The 14,941-nt window shown below is 40.7% G+C and overlaps 1 protein-coding gene and 1 long non-coding RNA gene across 2 annotated transcripts; both read right to left on the bottom strand.

The window, feature by feature from the left end:
- Positions 1-10,305: 10,305 nt before the first annotated feature.
- On the bottom strand, positions 10,306-10,786 carry LOC137780071 (uncharacterized). The gene is made up of 2 exons (XR_011077103.1): positions 10,577-10,786; positions 10,306-10,467 (listed from the first exon to the last, which is right to left on the bottom strand). It is a non-coding gene; the product is annotated as an uncharacterized lncRNA (long non-coding RNA).
- Positions 10,787-11,017: 231 nt separating this feature from the next.
- Positions 11,018-12,701, bottom strand: LOC137780186 (serine/threonine-protein kinase pim-2-like). The gene is made up of 6 exons (XM_068568581.1): positions 12,554-12,701; positions 12,170-12,369; positions 11,805-12,062; positions 11,532-11,712; positions 11,274-11,438; positions 11,018-11,157 (listed from the first exon to the last, which is right to left on the bottom strand). Exons 1-6 carry the CDS (start codon positions 12,630-12,632, stop codon positions 11,066-11,068), a joined length of 975 nt encoding a protein of 324 aa, XP_068424682.1. The 5' UTR covers positions 12,633-12,701; the 3' UTR covers positions 11,018-11,065.
- Positions 12,702-14,941: the final 2,240 nt, after the last annotated feature.

Raw genomic sequence — 14,941 nt, 5'->3', positions numbered from 1 at the left:
TATAAAGTTGGATTTGGATGAATATCCCTATGTATCTCTTTGAGTGTGTTTTGCTATTTGCGTATTTGTCTCAGTTTGTACAAAGTCTCCTGCATATTAGAGTGAATGTTAAATTCAGGAAGTACATTTTCAATATGATACTGCATTGTGTTGTTTTATGAAGGAAAAAAAAGTATGTATTTCTGTTTTCTCTTCCAATGTCACAGTTATTTCCTGACCCATTTGTATCATGATGTTTATTTCAAAGCCTCTAATGCTACAGATGTTTTAACAGTCATATTCCAGCCTATTTCTCTCGGGCAATTTCATCTTTAACAAACACACACCTCTTTGCAGAAGCTAAGTCCCACTGAAATGATGAGAGCGAAAGCTGTGCGGAGCATTCTTCCCATGGTTAAGCCACCTACCGCAGCTAAAGGAGGCTCAGCTCTACCCCTCTTGCAGGACGCCGGGCTGCTCTTATCGCCCCACCACGAGGCCGTAGAGGGGTAATAGGATTGTGACTCACAGAGAAAGTGCCATGCTCACCAAGCAGGGGAGGGCTGAGGCGCAAGTGTGAGCGGCTGCTGCGGCTGTCCGGCATCATGAAAGCAGAGGAGCAGGCGGGGAGGATGTGTTCTCCTCGCTTCATAAATAACCCTGCTAAATTGCAGGCTTTGGAGGGTCAGTGGGACACTGGTCTGCCAGTGTATATCTGGAGGCCTGAATATAACCTGTAATCCTGCAGCCCAGAAAACGAACAGCACAGCAGTTACGGCAAAATGTCTTTTCTGCAAAATGGAGGCCTGATCGTTTATGAGCTTGGCGAGAAAAAGAGACAGGGTGAGAGAGAGAGAGAGAGAGAGAGAGAGAGAGAAAGAGAGAGAGAGAGTCGAGGCTGTCGCGGTGATTTTATAGTTTGTAGTCAGTGTCTGAGTGGTAGACTCCTTCCTTGACTGGCTGAGTCCCAGCAGCAGCACAGCGTTCACTTTGTACTTGAAGGAGGAAGATGAAAGCAGCAATGGGTCAAAAAGCAAAGGAAAGAAGGGGAGTGAGGGGGAGTGATGTGTGGGGCTTTATTTGACTGACAACCGGATCACTTTGCTTTTGGATTGCGGCTGGGTGTGACTGTTCACATTCAGCGAGAACTCTTGGGGTTAAGCAAGCATTCAAAGATTAAATACTGACTTCAGAAGTTGCACTGATCCTCTGTGATGATTTTTATATCAGAAATCGTGGGGGCACTGAAGCGAAACAACGAATCTTCCGCTCAACCCTCTACAGTGCGTTCAGTGCTGAAGGCGAAACCATTCCTGCCGGCCGTTAGGTGAGTAGGTGTTTACCTTAGTTACACACCTACCACCTGGCGCTCATGAGAAGGCCCGTGAAAGGCACTGCAGGTGGTGGAAGACTGAGATGTTCATGCTGGTTGTTTTGATAGAATATAAGTGGCCCGAGGCAGTGGACAGCTGATGGACGGCTGGAGTGAAGATTTAGGGTTATTATTGAGAGGCAGGCATGGTGGACCACGAGAGCTGCGCAAGGCATGGGCTTGATAGCTGTTTCAGATTGGTGAGATAGGAGTCCTGCCCTGCAGGAATGATTACTTTATCTAGACTAGGAGACTACAAAGCATACAACAGACAGCATAGAGCAGGCTAGGAAATATAACATCCACTATTATTAAAGATGCCACACATTTAATTTAAGGGTATTGTTCACTCTGTTCTTTGTGTAACAGATCCATGTGGCGCATGCAAGTAGTGGCGTAATCATGGGCACACATGCAAGTGATTTTTTAATTATATTAAAGTGCCCTCTCCCTTTGAATGCCATATGACGCCATAAGCTGTCACATTGTCTGTCTTATTTTGTTTGATTGATGGTACGGTGTACTGCTCACACTCTAATCAGGGTAGTTGTATTAATTTCACACTTGTCAGAGGATGGCACTCACTAGGTGATGCCAGGAATGCTAAAGCTCTGGCTCTTCCATATTCTCGTGGATAAAAGGAAGTTAGAGACAGTAGTTTTTCACACTGTGACATATTTCACAGTGAAACGGAATATCTGAGCAGTGTACAGTCACTAGGGGGATTTAAATAACATCCTTAACATTGGATTGGACTTCGCAAAAGTGGACGGGATTAGAGTTTTAAGTGAGCTGCAGAGGACTGATGGATCCACACACACATCTCCCTGTTAGATCAGGAGGCGGACGAAGCAGTTATTGACCAACTTCAACAAACTGATTAAAGAAAATGAATCAAATAAAACGTTAATTACAGATATCATGATTTATCAGTGATAAACTACTTTAACAGGACACATTTAAATTAATTGACAGTTAACCGTATCGTGGAACTCGTGGGTGAGTGAGTCAGACCGTGTATTGAAGGGAAATTAGCTGCAGAGTCACAGCAGGGCTAGTAATAGCAGGGAGGCTGGGCGAGTTGTCAGTGAACAAGTTATTGCAAACTTGCGTCTCCTGCGTCAGTAAAACTTGTTGTGTGTTTCACCATTTACTCATGATTCACACATTGCCATTGGCCGTATCGCATAATCCCGCATACCTTCAGCTGCTGCATTGCCATGAGTAGTTTATAAGAAGTCATATGTGTACTGATTGTAAAGATTGATCATTTTGGGCTGTACGAAATACATTTAATTGAAAAATGTAATTAAAATTAATCAAATCGTGATGTCACGCATTAGGTGTGCACTGTCTTTTTGAAGGCATGAATCGCCATCTTAGATTATGACCATTGCCATGTAGTTTTTTACCCAACCAATAAACGGAAGTTACAATATTCAGTATCCAGAATGTTAAAGAGTGACGTAGACGTGATATGGTATCAAAGAAGACTTTAAATTGGCAATTGAGGTCATAAACTCATGTTTGCAATGCTTACGAAAATAATAAATCAAGTGAAAAGTAGTGTCATTTTCTTATACACTTTCATAGAATCCGACTTCTTTTTGCAACCGGATGAGTCGCTCCCTGTAGAGATAAAGCAAGATATAAGACACGTCCGCATGATCTTCACTCGGTAGAACTGGAGGTTGCCGGCTGTGTATGTAGTGCAGTGACACAGAGCCAATTGAATTGAATGAGAAAAGTTTCTCTTTCATCTTGTGCTCCGCCTGATCTCACAATATGTGAGGGCAGTGTGTGTGCAACCGACAGTCATAATTAATTAGACCTCAGCCACATTGTTTTGGCTATGGAAACAGAGTTGTTGCCCCCTGCTATCCAAACACACATCTCTTCTTATCTCTCCAAATTGGTCTGTTAGCTTTAACAACACACAGACTGTGAAGTGCGGTTTCATATGATTGGTGTGGCTTGCTACTCCCCTCAAGCCTCAATTGATCGGATTATTTGTTAACACAGAATGAGTCATCTCACATTTAAAAACATTTTACAAAGAAGAAAGGGGGATTTAATGCAAAAATACAGTGGTATAGATTTGTTGACATATAGTTGGCATATAGGAAGAGCTAAACGAACAATTATCATGGGGACAGGATTAAAAATGTTTTGTTTTTTTCCATTTCACTGGGTCTTTGTGCTTGATTAGATTCTCAGAGTTGCAGAAACAACTGGAAGCCACAGCAGTGAAAGATCATGAAACCTTCAGAGATATTTGACAACTGAACACTAAACTATGTGAATTACTTAATTAGGTGAATCCAAAATCCTAATTAGCAGAGCTTTGGGATCACCCTGGCGTGAAGGTTTCTTTTTTATTCCTACATATAAGGATAGACAGATTGGTCTCAAATAGATGAAGTCCAATGGACAGTATGAGCTACCATTAATCTCTTTCCCTTCGCTACTAAGCTTCTGGGAGCTAGTTTCTGAAAACACCTCACATCCTCACAGTTCTGCCCGCTTGCATTGACCCTCTGCTCTGACTGCTTTCTCAATGCTGACTCTTGCTTTTTGAGTGCTCAGGTCACAAATCTAGGACCCAGTGTTACATGGAGAGATCCAGAATGTTTCTTTCCATCTTTATTTTCACTAAACCCAGAATATCATGAAATAGATATTTAGATATTGATAGTTAAAGATTTAAAGAGTGTCTATACACCTTAAATATTAAATTAAAGGTGAATTGTCTATCCAAAACCATTTTTTTTGTATAATCAAAATTCTACCCCTTTGCAAATTAGGTTTTAAAGGCAATTACATGTGTAATGTGCATCACACCAACATGATGGAATTACATTTTTCATCATTCAAAAGGCAATGTCCACAAACCAGAGCTGTGCATCAAACTGTAATCAATCTAGAAATGCATGTATGAAATTATGGGAGCATTCGTGGCAAAACAAGATTGTCAGCCAATGCCACGTGTGTCACTAAGGACGGGGCTTGTGTTTCCCCAGCGTTTGCCATATTCTAATTTGTTTCTTGACAGGCTTGATGAGATAAAGTTAGAGTGGTAGGAGACGGCTGACAGGAATAGAAAGGGCCTTTCTCCCGGCTGCCTTTTGGTGGATATCAGGGCATCAGATCTGGCCGAGAGCATGCCTGCCACACTGAGAGGGTCCACTTTCCTCACAACGCAACAAAACCCATTTGTGCTCTGTGACTGACACCGATTCACCATCCACATAGTTGCTGTTAATTGTATAAATATCTTATTGGGAGAAAAAAAGAGCCTTTCCCTTCTGGGGATGAAAGGAAAAAATAAATAATCCACAAAGATCAAGCTGAATGGGAAATGTATTATATATGAGGTAAACGGAGAGATGATAATCAATGAGACAATGGTAGAATAATAGGAGATACACCACAGTGTCTTGGTGACACTGATTCAGATACTGCCTGAAAGCTCACAATGATTCACTGTTATCTACAAGCACACATGTGGCTGTGTGGCACGATCTACAACACAGTACAGGCAGAAAGACAAGTCTTGTGTTTATTATGACACATCAAGAATCTAGCTACTGATGAAATGTATAGATTGTATTATCTGACCTTAAATAAACTGTCATGTGGTAACTTAAATAATATACATTCATTTGAACATACCACATTAACAACTTTTAATGAAATTTCTATTTGTCAATGATTTACACACAAGCAGGTGTGGATGGTCACTTGACAAGCTTTAGTATCTTTTTGCCAATTGAGAATTCAGCTATCTTTGCACACATATACATCTTCTCTATTATTACATATGGACCAATGAATGAATAAATTATGTCGTTCAAATGTCTCCCACTTGTCACATAAAAGGCCGTTATCTCTTTCTCTATTGTCTAATGTCTGGATGATCCCCGGCCTGATCCATGGGGTTACAGTAGGACTTTGATCAATTGGATATTTTGTCTTCGTGGTGATGTTTCTCTCGATAAACTGCATCTTATATTCCCTCTCCTCTTCCTCGTTCTTGTTTTCTTTCCTTCTCTGTCCCTCAGTTTCTCTTTTATCTCTCGTGTGCAAGTAGACATACTGTACTTTGTCACTGGGTGAGCTTATGCTTCAAGACACACAATCCTGTTAGGAATTGGCACAGCCACGTGCATTTGATGCCAGTCAAAATATTACAGTCTGTTCACCGATATAATGAGGAATGGACATAATGCAGCCCATAATGAGGCTTGTTTATATGTCTACCTGGTGTAGTGTGTATTGGAACAATGCCACATTGCTTAAGCACCCAAATCTGTTCACCCTGTCTTACAGTTCATAATGCCTGTGAGTGTCTGAGTGTTGCGTGTGTGTGTGTGTGCGTGTGCGTGTGTGTGTGTGCGCGCGCGCGTGCGTGCGTACATGCGTGCGTGCGCATAGTTATTCCTGTTTGAACCTCAGCAGCAAGAGTGCCATCGTGACAAAGTGATGGGCTTCACTAATACGAGCCAACCGTCTGATCAGGATTCAGCATGTGTTCTGCGTAGAGGAGACTGACGTCTGCTTGGGACCATCCATCAGAGCTAAATGGCAGATGGTCCCCTCTTTGGCCAGGCAGGAAGTGCACTAACACAATCCCTGCAGAAACACAGGGAGCACTCTACCTGCTGATAATCCACTTACATAGAGACAAAGCTGCTTTAATCTGCCCACTCTTTCTGTGTGCACCCCCTCGCCACACGACAAGGCCAAGCTTCCTGCTGGAGAATCGCCATTGATCTGCTGCACACATGTACACAGGCTGAACACTGACAGGACATGTTATAATGAATCCCTAATCCTTCTCATACGTGACAGGATCACGGACAATGAATACAAAAATAAAATCTGCAACTCAAGCATGCCTTGCTGTTAGATGCATATTTTGCATGCATCTGATTCTGGTTCAAGCAGAGGAGAAAATTGCGTATAAACATATTGTGAACTAAACCTTGATTTATTTGTGCATGTGCTGAAGACCAAATATTGAACATCAGTTGGGAATTACATTTAACAAGCTTCTGCCTATTATTAAAAAGGTTGTGTGTTGTGCTAGGAAGCTGAAGTGGCACTGGCAAACATCATAAAAAAACATATTAACTATTAATTATATAGACTCAGAGATCAATGTAAATAATAACTAGCCATAACTCAAATAATCATAGTTTATTACGCTGTATATGTTGGAACATGTACTGACGAACTATGCTGCATTATGAAATATTGTTTGTACTATGCGTTTGAGTTGTATTTATTAAAAGTCCTGTCACTTTAAGATTACTGAATGCACAGACACACTTAATACTACACAAGCCATAAAAAACTAGTGTGTAATAATTCAAACAACTTGTACATGTGTAGAATATTGCAATAGATTTCCTCTATCTTCTTTTGTTTAATATAAATGGGAAGATTCAGCACCATCACAGCGCATGACGCCCACTGTACTGTGATGTAGCATGTGCTAATGTACAAACTACTCCTAAGGCTACAGCTTTATAGACAACTTCTGAGCTGTCGTAGAAATATAGAGCATTTAAAAAAATAAAAGAATATTGCTGTTGCGTTCTCCTGATTTAATGCACTTTAATGAGCACAGATTCACATTTGGGTTCAGGATGCTAACCATAAAAGCAGGACATAGGCGTTGGACGCCGAGGTGCATCCAGCCTGGACCTGGAAGTCCCACAGGGCGTCATTAGATAAGAACATGAAGTTTGATTGAGATCTTTTGCCAGGTTGTTCCCACTGATTGGGCTTCATTAAACAGCACATACTTATTGAGGCTGAGCGGGGGGATGTTATGTTTATCATTCTGGCATCAGAAAGGTCTGCTGCGCTGAAACTCTGCCCAGATCAAAAAGGATTTATAGGGAGGTTCCAGTGTTTCAGTATCCCGGGGTGCAGAGCCGTTCTTGCTTATGAACTCATCTGTTTAACAGTTTGAATAACGAGTTGTCCTCCTTTCTCAAGGCGTGAGCGCTGGAGCTCTACAGGGAGGAGGTGTCAGAGCGGAATAAGAGGGAGCGAAGGAATGAACAATTAGTGTGGAGTGGTGGAACAGTTCCACAGTGAGGCAGAGGCGAAAGGGGGGAGGGAGCCATGAAAGAGGCCAGGTGCAATATCGCATCCTTCCTGTCAGACGGCTTAAAAGGAGAGCGGAGGAAGAGCGTTTAGCTCCGAGGGACGCATGTGGAATGCTGACCACAGGTTGGAAGAATCGACTATTCAGAGCGCGTCTCCTCCATGTGCCCTATCGAGTCGAGGAAGTATCTGCCAAGTAAAAACTGCTGCCAACGGTTTCTGAGGTGCTTGGAATACCGACAAGAAAAAATCAGGTCTGGAGGATGAGAGCTGACCTTGATCACAGGAACTGTGATACTCTGCTGAGACTTCATGCTAGTCAAGAGAAGGATTTTCCACGGTTTTATTCTAGTACTTGGTATCATGATATAATGCTCCTTATTAACAAGCATTTTTTTTAAATATTTCTTAACAAAATCATGATTTATTCACTTCATGCATCTTTCTTCTATACTGATGCCTCTGCAATGTCCGTTTCTCTGTGCAACCCCTCCTCCTTTGTTTTCACTGTATTTTGTAAAAAAATCAATAGAAATTATGTTTCTAGTATGTCAGCAGATATGCTACAAATGTTCTTTCATGCCACTCAATTGATAGCGAACTTTAAGCGCTGCAATGTTCCACTATACTGTACTTCTACTGCTTCCCTTCCTGCCAAGCTAAACATCTTCTATTCATACATTTGTATCCCCGAAGGGAAATATTTTTGTGTTGTTTTCTATAATATGAATTGAGTCTGTGTTTAAAATATTCACGTGAAAATGATTAAAGGTGTTGTCTTAAAATATCAATGAATATTATCTCTCAAACAATGAACAGATAGAGATATTTGAAAAGTATAACAGAGGAAGATGACAGTGGAGGGTAATTTAACAGAATACAATCGGCATAGATAAAAGGCTTTATACAGCGTTCTACATCTGGTGAGTCAGAGTGGATCTTTTTTTATTAGATATTACTGCCAATTGGCTATAAACAAGGACACTTGTCTTCCTGATTAGCTATATACATTCAGTTAGAGCTGTTCTTTGTTCATATATTATAAAAGAGCGGTGCATCCTTATTCAACTATTTGGCTGCCTATGTTTAGCATTCCACGGCCTCGATGTTTATGGTTGCAAACATACATTTTTTTGCCATCATACACAAGACATTTTGGTTTTGTATATACATTCCAAATGCAAAAGCACTTTGACTGTTAAGCAGAAAAATTTCCCATAAAACACGCATCACTTGGACACATGGTAAATCTCTCTCCTTTCCACTCTGCAGTGGCGATTATTCTAAGTAAATGCTGAAACGTAATGGTCTTTTAATTTCTGATTGCTTGTCACTTTGATTGGCTTTAAGTGCTACCCAATCTCCTCTCAGTGGTAATTGCTATGCAAACTTGTCAAACTAGCTAATTGGTTCTTTTGGGAGACTTTTTCTTGAAAGGGCTTTCCTGTTACACCCAAGGGCAACAGGTGTTGAAAGAACAGCGCCGCAGCCTCTTGATGCTCGGGGAGCAGCTCCAATTACACTCATTAAGGCAACAACAATATAAGGACATTTAGATAATTACGTGCTGTAAAAGAACTCAAACACGTATGAGCTTGGTTTAAAAAAGACCAAGTCAAACTTACTGCCAGTACCGAGTGGTAATTGTTAAATAGGGAAAATATTTCGAGTTGTTCCTTGAATGACTAAAGAAGTTTTTTGCTTTTTAATCGTCAATGGGCTTTAAAATGTCTGTGGTATCTTTTGTTTCTGGAAAATGAAGGATGTCCTTGCCTTGGTCCTCTTTGTGAAGCAGAGCAAAGTCCCTGCTGATAATTCCTGGTGTTTGTGAATCATTGATTAGGAGGTCTGTTAACAGCTCGCACTAACATCTCAATTCTCTGGTGAGATGAGGGCCAGGTTCAATAGACACCCTCTGCTCTCACAGAGTGTCTTTTTGCTTGCCACAAGTATGCAAAGCGCTGTCTTTCAATCTTCATTGACATTTTTGTTCGAAGTCAATATCATCCACTTATTCATTCAGTCACAACAAAAGAACAAGTGGAAGGGGTAAAAAAAAAAATGGCAAGGACACAATGTTCTTTAAAAGCAGTTCTTGTCATTTCCAGTGGTGTACAGTAACAAAGTAGGAATACTTTGTTACTGTACTGAAGTCGTATTTTTTGGTTATCTGTACTTTACTTTACTTGTATATTTCTGTTGACTTTCACTTTTAATTTACTACATTTGGCAAAGAAAACGGATACTTTGAATTTGATACATTTCCCCCTAAAACTTTCGTTACTTCGCTACAAAATGAAATCTATCTTTAGAAAAAAAATTAATCATGAGACCAACATCGGGGACTGTGGTGACACTGACACAGAATTCCCAGAATGCTAGCTAGCGAGCAACTATATGAGTCTACGATGACTGATTTCATGATGGAAGTGGAAATGGAAACACCTGGTAGTCACGCAACGACATGACGACGAAGACCAACACACATCGCCATATTTGCGAGGAATGTTTTCTTATGTTGGAGTGAAACCTTCTTCATACCAGATGAAGTGCCTCTATTGAACTATTGGCATTCAAAAACTCCCCATCCAACGTCAGGAAACACATTGAGGTAAATTAAGATTAATCCTATGAGCCGCAACGTTAATGTTGAGTTATCATAATGATCATAAACCTGGTAAGATATCGAGCAGTGTATGATGATCTAGGGAGTGTTTCGTATCTGCTGTTCTAAGGTGAAGGTGCTTATAAGATATATATTTCTCTCTTCTGTGGAAATAAATCTGATTTGAAATACTGATTCAAGTGCTTCAACAGCAACACCTGCAGGACGGGTATGAAAGTGATGTTTGGAGGCAATGTGCTAATCTGTGATTGGTCCAAACACATAAAGCCATTTAAAAAGAATTAAACCAGCTGAAGTGACTGAAGCTGCAGGGCCGGTTCCAGACAGCTACAATTCATGGAAACTTGAGGCGATGAAGCGCAGAGTTAGTAATCTAATTAGTACAATACAACTCTTTCAGTTACTTGGTTCAGAGATAATGTGAGTCCAATTAAAATGTCTATCTTTATATCTATCCATCCATCATCCATCTATCTACATACCTGCTGGAGATGCTCAATAATCCTGTAGTCCTTAAACCTGTCCCGCAGGAGCTCCTCGCATCCTCCTTCCTGTCAAAGAGAGACCAACATTAGTATTTCAATAATAAATAATGTAATGCTAATTATTATAATTATATATTATGTTATATATTGATGACATTGTATTTTTAACCAAACGATAGTAGATGGACTGATGACCGATGCAACCACCCAAGGTCATACCTGCCCCTTATATATTACATATAATATATATATATATATATATATATATATATATATATATATATAATTTATATATATTTATATATATATATATATATATATATATATATATATATATATATATATATATATATATATATCACATATATTAAAGATATAACATATGTTCCATATATCTTATACAATACATATATTACATATATCACATATGTCACATATGTTCATTATATATATAGGTCTGTGTGTGTGTGTGGTGTGTGTGTGATACTATCTCAGCCACAGGTGACTCCTCAGCTGTTCCAGGGTGAGACGCTGATCCGGGTCCTCATGTAAACACGCCATTAAGAAATCTCTGCAATCTGGAGAGAAAGGAGGAGAAGAACGGGTGAGGACGACAGCTCCGGTGATCCATCACAACGTGCACTTAAATGAATAGATTTTTGTCTGCCGACATGTTTGTGTTTGTTTTTCTTACTTTCTGAATGCTCCCCTGTGATTCTTTGCCCCTCTTGACAGTATAGTTCCCATCTGAATGAGGTGGGCTGGACCAGGTTGTACAGAAGCACTCCCATCTGGAACACAGTGCTGGGTCCAGCTTTGTATTTCTTCCTACTAAAGAACTCTGGGGGGATGTGAGTACCTAAAATATAGAGACATAAAAAAAAACAGTGAGGAGGAGGAGCTTTGTTTGATGGGTACAGCTAGTGAAGAGCTGGCGTAAAACTGGACATACCCCTGAAGTCTTCAAAAGCATCTCCTTCCTTGAAGAAGCAGCTCGCACCAAAGTCGATGACGCGAATTCTAATGCGGTCTGTGCAGGTCTCAATAAGGACATTTTCCACCTTAATGTCCCGGTGGAAAATGTGTTTCCGGTGGAGGTCAATGGCTGCGTCCACCAGCTGCCTCAGTATAATCTGACAAACAAAAAGAGAGAGATGAGGGATCAGAGAGGAGAATGCTTTGACATGTTTTCATGGCTGTGCCTCAGTTGCCTGCAGCAGCTTACCTTTGATTCCGTTTCGTTCAAGCAGCCTCCTTTGGCATTCATGTACTTGAGGAGGTCTACGGCCGGCATCGGTCTCTCCAGCACTAGAATCACCTCCCGTTCCAGATCATACCAGTCCAGCAGGTCGATAGTTGCTGAATGCCGCTCTGATTCGGCCGCTATTTTCAGCATGATGGCGACCTCCATGGGGATCAGCTTCCCAGTATTGTCCTTGTGATAGTGGACAACTTTGTGTCTGGGGATGTACTTGATAGCGACCTAGGAGATACAAATAAGACTTTTTGGTTACACTTCCTCACCGTGTCTGCATGTGTGTGTGTGTGTGTGTGTGTGTGTGTGTGTGAGAACATGGGAGTAACACTTACAGGCAAATGATCCGCTTTGCGGTAGCCAGCTAACACAAACCCGGATCCTCCTTTGCCAAATTCCTTCAGCTGCTCGTACTTGGCCTTAAACATGGCAGACGGGTCCAATCTCCTCTTCTTCGTCTCAACTGGTCCGTCATCGTCCAAGGCCTTCCTCTTGCCGCGTTTCTGGCTCAGAGCAACAAATGGGCTTCTGCTTTCTAGAAATGAGAGAAAAAAACATCACAACATGAGTTTACCGAGTCACAACACGAACGTGGACAAAAAGGCCCTCAAACTAAAACACAAGACGTCATTCGATGTCTCTTTAATAGCGTGTGATTCATAGTAGAATAATAGTTTAGGCTAGTTGTTTTTAAACTCGCTAAAATAAGATATACTTACCAGTATCCCATGAGGTGGACGGCAACTCATTGTCACAGGGCTTATGTTTCTCCTGTGGGTTTCCAAATATGATGCCCATGATAACTGAAGACTGCTGAAGATCTTTCTAACGACTTCTGTGTCTGTTCCTCTAAGGCTGGAGCCTATAGCTGACCTGGCCTCCGAGTGTTCTAAAGCGAGGGCTTTGATGACGTGTTCCTTCATGAGTGTTCCAGATTAGTGTTTATCGTAAATTGTGTATGTATGTGTACAGTTAATTAGTAAAGATGGAGGTTATCCACTGAATACATTCATACAGTGCAAAAAGTACTATGTGTACGAGCATACAATACTCAATACCAGTGGCGGTCTGTGGTGTTGGTCATTCGGCCAGCTGTGATCGCAGCAAAAAAAAATGTCACAGACCGACACAATCATACAGTCCTCTCCGCCACACGGCTCCACCACGAGCATACGGGGCGAGGGGACTGACCCGCGGTGACGCTCCGCATGACGCGAAAAAAAAAAAAGTAGGAGCCGCCGTGAGCAAGGTACGGCGAGGTACGGCGAGGTCCGGGCACGGGCGCTCTAAAGCACGCGACAGGAGCCGACGTGCCACCTTCCTTGTCCAAATCTATAAACAAAACCGCCACACTGACCCTGCACAGTGCAGACATGACATTGCAGCACAGCTGCAGCCGCAGCAACCTCTTCCCGCGCCAAGGAGAGGCCGCAGGTAGAAGCACCAGCACCCCCAGGTGCAGCAGCAACTACAGTGCTGTGGCTAGTTTATGATTAAATCCGACTGCAAATGTTAAAAAAAAAACAGTACCATCATCAGGATTTCATTTACCAGACGCGCATAAACCTCTGTGGGAAAGGGGTCATCAGTAAGTCCTGAGATTCTGGCTTCTAGGTTTTGACAGGCTTAGAAACCCTGACATTATAAAATAAAAATAACTTTTAATTATTTTTAAAAAAAAAGATTTTAATTTTTTTAATTATATTATAAAATAGCTATAACTTTGTGATTCTGTTTAGGCCAGCAGAGAAGGCCGAGCCTCTACTGCTCAATACTGACTCTTTCTCAATCATATTGGCTGACTTTCTTACAAACAAAATGTCCTCAGTTTTTTTAATGAATTGTTAATATTGATCCCCCATAAGAACCCAGACCCATTTCTCCTTCAAGTAAAATTATGAGGGACATAAAACTCATTAAATTGACCACATTGAATATATTTCTGATATTGTTTTCAAAATTTTTCAGAAAAAAAAAAAAATCTACTATTAATAATTCAATTAATATAACATGTTTTGTTTGTTTACATTTGTTTTGACATGCTTTTCATTGAACAGTATAAAATATATTAGCTAAATATCATTGAATCAGTCAATTTCACTGAGCACATAATTATGATTTTGCATTGTGACATATATTTTTACCTGAAATTTTGCCAAAATCATTATGTCACAACAATTTTTATCTGAATTGTTTTACATTAATTTATTCAAGAAATGTGCTCATGGCAGGTTTGATATATTAAAAGATATGTTAATTAAGCACTGGTTGTAATGAAGAAAAACATGTGTTTAGAGGGTTTAATAATACAGCTGAGTCACCTTTCTGCAATAATACTATTTCATAGATTCAGATCAATAATATAAACTATATAATAAACAATAGGTTAAGACGACCCTTCATCAATCCCCAGGGGGAATTCAATCTACCAGCTTCTTTGGCGTCAACGCTACGGCCAGAACCCGGGTAACGGACTCTCAAGAGGAGGGAGACGTCTCTCAAATGATTTTTTAATCCAGCCTGCGGCCCCTATTTTAAACGTCAGCCGTCAGAGTTCCATATTGTTCCTTTCATAGTATGTTTTGATGCCAATATATTGGTTACCCAAGTAACGTTTTGAACAACATACTTCCACCGCTGCAATTTACAATATGAAGAACATCTAGGTAGAAAGCGTATTAGCTGAGCTACGGTTTGCTGTGATCATGTTTTGTGTTTCAATATAATCCAGTTGACTCATTTCTAAAAAAAAAAGCAGTTTTATTCCCTTACAATTCATGATGAAAAACAGAAAATACTGGTATTTTCTACAAACGAAATGTCAGTTTCAAGGAGCTTGACAACAGCAGAAACAACAACAGGCCAACAGATTACTGGTTCCAAGTGAGAAAGTGTACTAACTCACATAGTTGCTTATCCAAAGACAAACTCTGCACCTCTATTGATCCATTTGGGGACCTGAACAGGTACAGGGCATGTTTTCTTATCGGACACGGCAGCCTTACTGAATCAAATGTACTGTTTAAAGGCCTCCGACAGCTCTGGTTGTCCTTGGAAGACTTTCTCCTCACATTGTTATAAAAGCACAACCCACCAGAAAAACCTTT

This window comes from Clinocottus analis, unplaced genomic scaffold, assembly GCF_023055335.1.
Source record: "Clinocottus analis isolate CAN_PGR_092001 unplaced genomic scaffold, fCliAna1.0.p SCAF_8, whole genome shotgun sequence".
Lineage (NCBI taxonomy): Eukaryota > Metazoa > Chordata > Actinopteri > Perciformes > Cottidae > Clinocottus > Clinocottus analis.
This window is presented reverse-complemented; position numbering and strand designations above follow the sequence as displayed.

Coding starts and splice junctions, on each gene's coding strand:
- LOC137780186 (XM_068568581.1), bottom strand. CDS start 12,632: ATGGGCATCATATTTGGAAACCCACAGGAGAAACATAAGCCCTGTGAC. Junction 11,439..11,531: donor TGCTTTTGAAGACTTCAGGG/GTATGTCCAGTT, acceptor TCTATATTTTAG/GTACTCACATCCCCCCAGAG. Junction 11,158..11,273: donor CACAGGGGAGCATTCAGAAA/GTAAGAAAAACA, acceptor CTTTCTCTCCAG/ATTGCAGAGATTTCTTAATG.